General features: G+C 43.9%; 1 protein-coding gene across 4 annotated transcripts in view; it reads right to left on the bottom strand.

The window, feature by feature from the left end:
- SLC39A13 (solute carrier family 39 member 13) overlaps nucleotides 1-10,051 on the bottom strand; it is a 69,280-nt gene that overhangs the window by 4,623 nt on the left and 54,606 nt on the right. For all 4 annotated transcript variants that reach the window (XM_065595296.1, XM_005302319.4, XM_024100974.3 and 1 more), the window contains exons 4-9: nucleotides 8,770-8,891; nucleotides 6,449-6,601; nucleotides 1,803-1,892; nucleotides 1,048-1,098; nucleotides 648-780; nucleotides 434-533 (exon numbers count right to left, since the gene is read on the bottom strand). In XM_065595296.1, the coding sequence (XP_065451368.1) occupies nucleotides 434-533; nucleotides 648-780; nucleotides 1,048-1,098; nucleotides 1,803-1,892; nucleotides 6,449-6,601; nucleotides 8,770-8,891 (649 nt within the window). The remainder of the gene's footprint in view (nucleotides 1-433; nucleotides 534-647; nucleotides 781-1,047; nucleotides 1,099-1,802; nucleotides 1,893-6,448; nucleotides 6,602-8,769; nucleotides 8,892-10,051) is intronic.

Here is a 10,051-nt window from a genome sequence, read left to right as displayed (position 1 = left end):
TATCAAATTGGCATTGATTGCTTGTTTTATACCCTCACAATGTCAATTCAGCAAAGCACTGAATTAGGGATGGGGAAGGAGTAGATACCCCGAGGACAGCGTTAGGTCAGGCGCTTGGCTAGACCACAGCCTAGACTGAATCTGTTCTATCTAACATGCTCAGGAGCCAGCACATCATATTAGAGATAGGCTGTGATAAACCTGTCAGTCAGCGTGCCCTGTATTAACTAGCAGCCAGAAGCTGAGTACCTGGCACAGCACAGCAGACTCTGATAGATACCATCTCACCTCTCATGGGATTTGGGGAGAAAGTGCTCACCTGCTCCCAGGAACAGTGTGGTGACATCCAGGAGGCTTTACCACCATGTTCTCTCCCACCACCACAGAAGAAATGCTATACCAGCATACCAGTAACCACAATGGAGCCACTTACCAGGGATTCTTCTCCTCTAGGAGGTCAGGCACAACGTTTACCAAGGCAATGTACAGGAATCCCCCGGAGGTGAATGGGAGAATCCAAGCTACAGTTTCCCCTGCACATGCAGTGAAAATCACCATTAGTAATGAGAAGGGATATAGGAGAACAGACAGAGGAAAGTAGGCACACAATCGGACACATTCCTCAATGCAGCCCCAGTGAGCCTTACCTGTTCCTTTAGGCGACTGAGAACAGATTGCAAAGCAAGTTCCTAGAATTCCACCCAGAGCTGTGGAAAGCTGCATCTTGGCTGCACTCCAGCGGTCAAACCCAGCCCGGAGCAGGATGGCAAAGTCTCCTACCTATGGGAAAGCAGAGTCAGTGGTTATCGATCCTAACTCTCCTGAACACAGAGACCAGCATTAACAAAGGAGATAGCTCGACTAGAAACATGGTGGGTGAACACCAGCACTCAGCAGGGAGCAGCTCCTCCAAGGAAAGGAAAGAATGATGCGGAGCAGAGGTAACCCCCACCAGCCCTCTTCCCGCAGACAGAGCACTGCTGTCCTGCTTCAGACCAGATCCTAACTTCCCAGCTCCCCTGGCAACAGGCTGCAGACCCTTCTCACCTCATGTGGGATTTCGTGCAGTAGGATTGCCAGGGTGGTTAGGAGCCCAACCTGCAGAAGATGGGAAAAGTCTATTAGGAAATGGTCTCAAAGCTCAGTGGTGCTGAGAGTACAGACCCCCACCCCTAAAGTGAATGGACTCTGGCTGCCTTGTGTTAAGCGCTCAGTATAGAGACATATGAGATAACTATCTGGTCCATGCATGCCTAATGCAGGGGCCAAGGGTCTCCAAGATCTGAAACATTAGAGCAGGGGTCAGGAACCTTTCAGAAATGGTGGGCCAAGTCTTCATTTATTCACTCTAATTTAAGGTTTCGCGTGCCAGTAATACATTTTAACGGTTTTAGAAGGTCTCTTTCAATAAGTCTATAATATATAACTAAACTATTGTTGTATGTAAAGTAAATAAGGTTTTTAAAATGTTTAAGAAGCTTCATTTAAAATTGAATTAAAATGCAAAGCCGCCCGGACTGGTGGCCAGGACGCAGGCAGTGTGAGTGCCACTGAAAATCAGCTCACGTGCCGCCTTTGGCACGCGTGCCATAGATTGTCTACCCCTGCATTAGAGCCAGAAAGGCTGTGTCCCGAGCAGGGCTGCTCCCTGCTGTTTTCTCCAATACAGCACTATCTTGGCAGCTACCCCTTGGGGAAGTGATCCCCAAGTCATTTACTTGGCAGGCAGGCACACACTACAGCTGAGAGAAGGGTTCTCCCAGATCTCCAGTTTGGCAGGGGGGGTGCGGCACAAATCTTACCTTTCTGCTAACCAGGAAGCTGGCTGCCACCGCCAGGCCATGTGTGAAGTTATCAATGGTATTAGCCAACAGGTTAAGGTATCCACTGATCTGCAGAGGGAAGTCAGAGGCATTCATGAGTGAGGGAATTTGATGAGGTTCAGGGTAGGGGGAAGCATCAGGTACAGCCAACGGGCAAGTTACCAACTCTAAGAGCAGGTGAATCATGGTGGGGCAGGGCTGGTCAGTGGCTTAAACCCCATGTCTGTGCTTTAGACAGGACACTGCATTGCCACATTTAGCTCTAGTGCAGACAGGGGGAGCCCTTAGGGTTGAGAACTCCATCTTAGTGGGGAAGGGGAAGAGAGGTACAAGCATAGAAAGAGCTCTAAAGACAGGGAGAGAAGACGAGAAAGAGGCTTACTAGAGAAAGAGAAGAAAAGGAAGGCAGTCTGGAGGAATAAATCCAATTATAAAGCAACAACAGATTTTAGATGGTGTCCACAAATTTGCATAAGCGACTGGGTTCTAATATAAGTAGAGTCTGTTTTCTAGTCAATTGCATAGTTTAATATACAACTTGTCAAACGTCTCCCATGCAAGACATGGGAGGTACAATGCAGCAGAGCTAATGCTGCTGGTGGAAGCTGAAATTTACTTTTTGTGGCTTAAAAACTTTAAATATTGCATTAAATAAAAAAAAACAAGAATTTTTCAGATTTTTTTTTCTTAAAGAACAAGAAACAAATCAAAGGAAAGTGCTAACAGCCCCTAAGAAGTCAATTTCAATTCTGATGGACCTACTTTGAGGTTGGCTGCTGCCTACTGACATATTCTGATAAACACTTCTAAACAACTACAAGCAAGTGCCCACCTGCTGCCCCCACACTGGCTTGTCTCCATCTCTTTTTTAGTGTTTTCTATAGTGCCCACCACTATAGTATTTAAGTTCTGCACAAATTAATTTGATTTACATAGCAGTGTCTCTAGTGGACTTCATGGAGTCTTCTGCGCTTTTGTGGTTCTAAGAAACTGCTTAAGGCATCTCATTCTGGCTAGTGGGAAAACGTTATCACAGGAAAGGCATGCGCTAAGGTGATCAGGCTCTAGATTAGCCTAAAACTTTTGGAAGCTCATTCCATAGCTGAACCCGCTTCACTGAGCACTATCTCTTGCTCTCATGTACTTTGAGAATCTCTCTCATCCTTAAGTAAATTGTTCCAATGGTTAATTACCCTCATTAAAAATTATGCCCTATTTCTAATCCTAAATTGTCTAGTTTTAGTTTGTAAGCACTGGATTGTGTTATGCCTCATTTGGCTAGATTAAAGAGAAATCCACTTCATCATGTAGGTACTGGCAGACCATGATCAAGTAATCTATTAACCTTCTCTGAGAATAAACGTCTTTAGTCTCTCACCATAAGACATATTTTTCAGATCTCATATCATTCCTGTAGCTCTTTTATGAACGCTTTCCAATTTTTCAGCCTTCTTTTTAAAGTCGGGGCACCAGAACTGGACACAGTATTCTAGTAATGGTCTCACTAATGCTATTTACAGAGGTAATACCACCTCCCTATTCCTACTAGATAGTCTCCCATTTATACATCCAAGGACTGTGTTCACCCTCTTAGCAGCACCACAATAGGAGCTAATTTTTAATTGATTATCTACCCTGGCCCTTCCGTACTTCTCAGAGTCACTGTTTTCCATGATACAGTCCCCCATCTGTTAAGTGTGACCCCTCACTCTTTGTTCTTTGATGTACGACCTTGCATTTGGCTGTTCAAATAAGCCCACCTTACTTAGCGATGCAGGTTGATCTGTATAACTAAATTATCCTCATCATTATTTACCGCTCCACCAATTTGTGTCATCTGCAAATTTTACCAGCAATGATTTTATGTTTTCTTTCAGATAACTGACACAAATATTAAATAGCAATGAGCTGAGAATAGATCCCTGATGTACTGTACCTCCACTGGATGATGATTCCCCATTTACAATTATGTTTTATGATCGATCAGTTAAACTGTTTTTAGTTCATTTAATATGGTCTACATTAATTTTGTATATTGCTAATTTTATCAGCATGCCATTTGGGACTAGTCAAATGCCTTACAGAAGAACACTATGTCAACACAGTTACGTTTATCAACAAAACTTGTGATATAATCAAACATTACATCAAGTTTTGCTGACAAGACCCATTTTCCATAAAACCAAGTCGGCTGGCACTAACTATGCAACCATCTTTTAAGTTTTTACTGATTCTGTCTCACATCAGCCTTTCTTTGATTTTGCCTGGGATTGATACCAAGCTAATCAGCCTGTAGATTCCTGGGTCCTCCCATTTCCTTTAAAATACTGGCACATTATCATACAATTTTTCTTCCCCTTTATACACACTGAATGTAGTAACTTCCAACCTGTGCACTACTCTATGTGCACACACCAGAGCATGTGAAAGTCACAAACATGAAAAGTACATAGTAAACTAGATTTACACTGCATCCTACATATTAAAGGATAACAAAGAGTAGCAAAATAATTTAAGAAATAGGCAAAAGCAGAGCTTTAAAATAAAAGGAAACAGAATTAAAAGAGGAAAGGGTCGAGTTTTTAAGAAGCTTTTAACCGAGTGTAATCAAGTTGTGCCAGCCCATGTAACCACATTTTATGGTTACCCTCTCACTTCCTTCTCTAAAGTTTGTCAAACATATTTGCATGTTGCATGTTGCCTTAAAAATTTAACTCGTAAGCTCTCTCAAGCAGGTATGCTCTTTTACTGTTTGTACAGTGTCTAGCACAATGAGGTCCTGATCCTTGATTGGAGTCTATAGATGTGTCTGTAACACAAATAATAAAATAGTGACAAATTTCTTTCATATGTAAACCATCAAAAGTCACTAAGCTAAGTTAGCTGTGTAGTTAATTGCCTCAGTCCCCAAACGGCTAAATTATTACAATACAGATGTTAGAGAAAAAAGAAATCAGCACATAAAGAGTCTGTCAATAAAGAAACTAAAAATAGCATAGGTATGAAAATAATGAGGGGATAGTCAGAACACCCCATGCTCTCAGACTATTATTTGAGACAATCTGATGAGTTCACTGAAGATAGCACTGGGGTAACATATGCACAAGGAGCAGAGTTATCGTGAAGACATAGGAACTGGCTTTTCCTGACTTTGAGAGCTTCCCTTTCCAACCCCGATGTAGTTGTGTACGGAATTTTTAGAAAGAGTTGTCCAATCTGCTCCAGATCACGTTTCAGACGTGATTAAATTAAACAATTCACTCTTAAACTTTCAACATTTTTCTGTGAATGGCTCTGTCCACAATCCACCAGACCAGGTTTTCAGGCACCCTCAATGCAGAAACTCTGCACTACTCTGGCTGAATTTCAAACCTCTCCCTCCTCAACACATAATGGCAATTCCACCTGGGAGCAGGTGTAGGACACTGCACTCCCTCCTTCTGCACTCTGGGTTCAGCTTGCTGATCGTTTACAGTAACTCCTCATCCAAGGGTGACCAGACAGTAAGTGTGAAAAATTGGGATGGGGGGAAAGGGGTAATAGGAGCCTATATAAGAAAAAGACCCAAAAATCGGGACTGTCCCTATAAAATCTGGACATCTGGTCACCTTAAGTCGTCCCAGTTAATGTTGTTTCGTTGCTGATCAATTCGAGAACATGCTCGTTTAAAGTTGTGCAATGCTCCCTTCTAACGTTGTTTGGTAGCCGCCTGCTTTGTCCACTGCTTGCAGAAAGAGCAGCCCATTGGAGCTAGCTGGTGGGGGCTTGGAACCAGGGTGGACCGATAAACACTCCCCCCCGCCCCCATCAGCTCCCTGCTCCCCTAAGTTCCCTGTGCGGCAGCCACCCAGCGGGCTATCAATTGCCGGTAGTTCAACTGTCCCTCCCTCCACTGCCATGTGCTGTTCCTGCCCTCTGCCTTGGAGCTGCTCCCGGGAAGCTTCTGCTTGTTTGACAGGGGGGGGAAGAGGGGAACTAATATCAGGGTTTCCCTCTCCCCCCTACTCCTGCCCCACCCCGCTTACCCCTTCTCCATGGGGCTGGGGGGACGACAGGACAAGGTTCAGGACAGAGGGAGCTTCCTGGGAGCAGCTGCTGTCTCAACTTGCTGATCTACTTAACAAGGCAGTTTACTTAGAGGGGATCAGGTACTTAAAGAGGCAATGCACATGTCTCTCTCACACAGGGTTTGTGTCTCTGTCTGCCATGCTGTCTCCCCTCCCTCCATTCGTGCTGCCTTGTAGAGTGTGAGGCTACACTAACATCGCGTTAACCCTTGAGGGCTCAGCCAAAAGCTAATTCATCATTTAGCAGTAAGATATTCCCTGGGAAATAGCCCACCCTCTGACTTCACCACCTCATCCAAGCTTCACAATCATCATTGCGGTGTATAGTATTAAATTGTTTGTTTAAAACTTATTGTGTGTGTGTGTGTGTGTATATGTGTGTGTGTATTTATATATATGAGAGAGAGTCTTTTGTTTGGTGAAAAAAATTTCCCTGGAACCTAACTCCCCCTATTTACATTAATTCTTATGGGGAAATTGGATTCGCTTAACATTGTTTCGTTTAAAGTAGCATTTTTCAGGAACATAACTACAACGTTAAGGGAGGAGTTACTGTACCTTGATTCTTCGGTCTGGTGGGCAAGACGAGAGAGAGGAGCCATTACACTGAGCCATGTTTGTTTCTGCTCTTTGGACTGTGCCTGCTACTTTCTGCAGGGAGAAGCTGTTTCCATTTGGAATCCCTCCGGAAGGTGCTTTGGAATTATTGCCCTGAATCAGAGAGAAACAACTGTTACCACTCTCTGACCTCCAACAGAAAGTGTGCTAGAAGAGGGGCTAAGAAAGTCTCCCTTTATCCTTAATCCTTCCCTCCCTAAAGCCCAAACACAATGCCCTTTGGCCTCAAATCTAGTAACCACAGCCTGCAGAAATGGAATAGATTTCTGGGTGGCTTTATTCAAGTTTATGAACTGGGATTCATATATTTAAGTAGCTGAGCTAAAAATTGACCTGCACTTGTTGAAGCAAGAAAGGAATCTGAAAGACATTATTTTAATGTAAAATCTCCTGCTGGGGCTAGAAACACTCTAAACCCAATACAAATTCTCCAGGAGCAGTGAAGTTTGCTAAAGTGCACTGGATCAGGGATCAAAAAAGTAACATTTGGTCCTCAGTGTAAAGAATATAATGGGACTCTACAACCAGGTTGTATATCATGGAATGGGGGACATCAAACCCCACAGTATCACATAATAGGGAGAAGGTTAGGAGACAGGGCTGGGATAGGTGTATCAGCTCCACACACTCACTTAGGTTTACAGGTCACATTTAGCTGTTCTTTGCAAACTCTTTTCAGTGTGTGGTCTCATTTTCTCTTACCTAGAGGCATGGGATCAACAAGAGTCCAGCACAGTTCAGATGCCACCCAGAAAGTCTGTAGATTCCCAAGGGCTGGCCACTTTATGCTCCATTTGCATAGTTTTGGAGCTGACCTCTTATCCCTTTGTGAGTGACCATTTATCCTTTGTTGCTAGGTGACTCCTGCCTCATCCACTACGTCACATAAAGTGGCCAATCACAAGACCCTTCCATTGTGACCAGCCAATCCCCTGGACCAAGGGCCCAGAGTGGTGGTGATGATAATTCCCACTACCCCAGGGACATAGCAGGGAACCTCTTCTTCTAACTATGGTGGATTTAAAATCAATCACCAAGAGGAAAGCCTCAATTTAAATAATCTATTTTAATCAACATTTCCATTTGTACTTCAGTTATTTTCTAAAGAAAGGTGCATTTTCATTGGTTGATATAACCATTAAAACATGGTGATTTACAACTAAATAGAGCCTTTACACTAGATTTTTTTTTTTTGTTTTTTGCTAGCTAGGAGGGTGTATTATAACTATACACATTTACTTAAGCAACAACATAATATTTTCAGATTCTTATTCATTGTACATAATTACTATATTAGAAAATGGTAAATGTATTGCTTATTTACTACTGTTGTGCCATAGTTATAAAGCTTGACCTCAAAAGTTACATGTTTCCCCCAATTCTTTCTTTATAGAAAAAAGCAGCTTTTAACTCAAAAGTTTTTGATATAGACTCTTGGATTCAGCATATTTATTTTTTATTTAAAATATTTTAAAGAGACTATAAGTTTAAGCCTTAACATATCATTCAGATTTCTTTTTAAACAGGTTTATTTTTAAAAAGAAAAAAATATAATTTAAATAACAAAATAAATCTGATTTAAATTTAAAAAATCCAAAACCCAGGGACAAGAAATACCAGCCAAACCCACAGGGCAAGAGCTTAGCTTGGAGATGAAAGGTCTCCTTTCCCAGGTCCAGAAGAATGGAGCAAGTGCCAAGACACATGGCTCTGCCCAGCACTGCTGGCCTCCCAAACCAGGCTTTGAGTTAAATCACAGCTCCCAGGTTCCCCTGAGGAGCCTACCAGGAGGGGAGGGTAATAGGACTTAGTGCATGTGGCAGGGTATTGCTGGAGAAGCCCTTAATCAGCTCCTGCCACTCCAGCCCCAATCAGGGAGAATGGATTGGGGCTGGGTGAACCACCCTATGTTTGCCTGGTAACTGACCACACCTGCCAGCCTCATTAGGAGGAGCTATAAGGCTGGAAGGAAGTGAGAGAAAGGGGGGGCAGAGACTAAGAGGGGAAGGTCAGGCTCAGAGGGGAGTCTGTTGCTGGCCAAGCCTGTGGTAGGCCAAGTAGCTGTAAAGCCTGTATATAGTTGGAAACTGGTGGTGGGAAACTGATCACAGATAAAGAACATGGGTGTTGCACCAGATTGAAGTGTCCCCGATTCACAGAGGAGAGGAACCAAGGGGCCAAATCCAGAGGGGCACAGTGTGTACCCGGTTACAGTGCAGTATTTGTATGGCAACTCTTTTCCCCCTTTATCACTCACTCACCGCACTGGGCCATTCTTGCTTCTCACTCTCTAGGAACATCTTCTCCAATGCCAGGAAGGTCAGGAAGCCAATGATCACCCAGAGGCCAAGAAGCTTTTGCTGCTGCAAGCTCTGCCCACCTCCTAGAAAGCAAAAGAGATCTCCGTTTGCATTGTTGGGGTGCCCGAATGGTAAGCCTCATCCCCAGTACAATGTAGCTTGTGACTGAGGGACTCGAGACAAGAATATAGGGCAGAAAGCATTTCCCTTAGTCCTATGAGAAGCACAGAACAGACACCCTGCAGAAAACCCCATTTGTTTCATCTACTTATCCTTGATCCAACCTAGGGCAAGTGGGAAACTAGGCTGCACATCCCCAATACTCCAGCAATGGAGTCTAGCCTGTCTCCTGAGTACTCTCAAGAGCCTTCTAAGCCCAGCTCCTAAGCATCTCTTCCATAAATTACTGTGCAAAGGTGAGCAAGGCAAAAATCGCTTACCAGAGGCTACAAAGAAGCTTGTATCAGCACAAATCCTGCATCTGAGCCTGTGTGAGTAGCAAGTACAGACATGAAGGTTGTGCTTTGGGAAGCTGAGCCAAATACCTATCTTCCCCATCACACCACACCCGGGCAAGTTATTAGCCCAAGGCTACAACATGTTCCTTTCAATTAGGGCTGAGATTATCAGATCCTCATCTGTTTGGCCTGACTGCAGGGGCAAAGACTGTGCTCCAGCAACAGGACAGGCAAAAGCATTAGAAATGTGACACAGGCGGGACATGCAAACCTGGAAGCTTAAGACAAGAGAAAAGACTAACAAGAGAAGTGAATAAGCTGCAGCAGAGAAGGTGCAGTCACTGGAGGCCCAAGGCACTGGACTGTGCTGACCCTGCCTGTGTAGTGAAGATGGAAAGGACCAGGAGAGAAGCAGAGCTTTGAGAGGGATTCTGAATTTCCACTGCTTAGATCCACATAACAAATTATGGGAAATCCAGGCTGTTCCTCTATCTCCTACATTCTCAGGAAGGAAAGGATTCCACAATTCCTTAGGCAGAGATCAGTGGGAATCCAGCCCTTGGTGGGAGATGCTGTGACAGAAATCTGGCCCCCTGCAGTACTGTTCCCAGAAGAGTCAGGAAGAATCTCTCTTACTGAGCAGCTACCACCTATAGGGTTCAGCAGCACTCAGCTTCTCATGACACTAGTTTGCCCAAGTGCAAACATAACTTATTACTTGTCTCCATGGGCCCTTTAGAAAACTGCTAGAGGAAGGGGCTATGCTAGTTGTTTCCCAAGCTTTA

The sequence above is a fragment of the Chrysemys picta genome, chromosome 4, assembly GCF_011386835.1.
Source record: "Chrysemys picta bellii isolate R12L10 chromosome 4, ASM1138683v2, whole genome shotgun sequence".
NCBI classification, from domain to species: Eukaryota; Metazoa; Chordata; order Testudines; family Emydidae; genus Chrysemys; species Chrysemys picta.
This window is presented reverse-complemented; position numbering and strand designations above follow the sequence as displayed.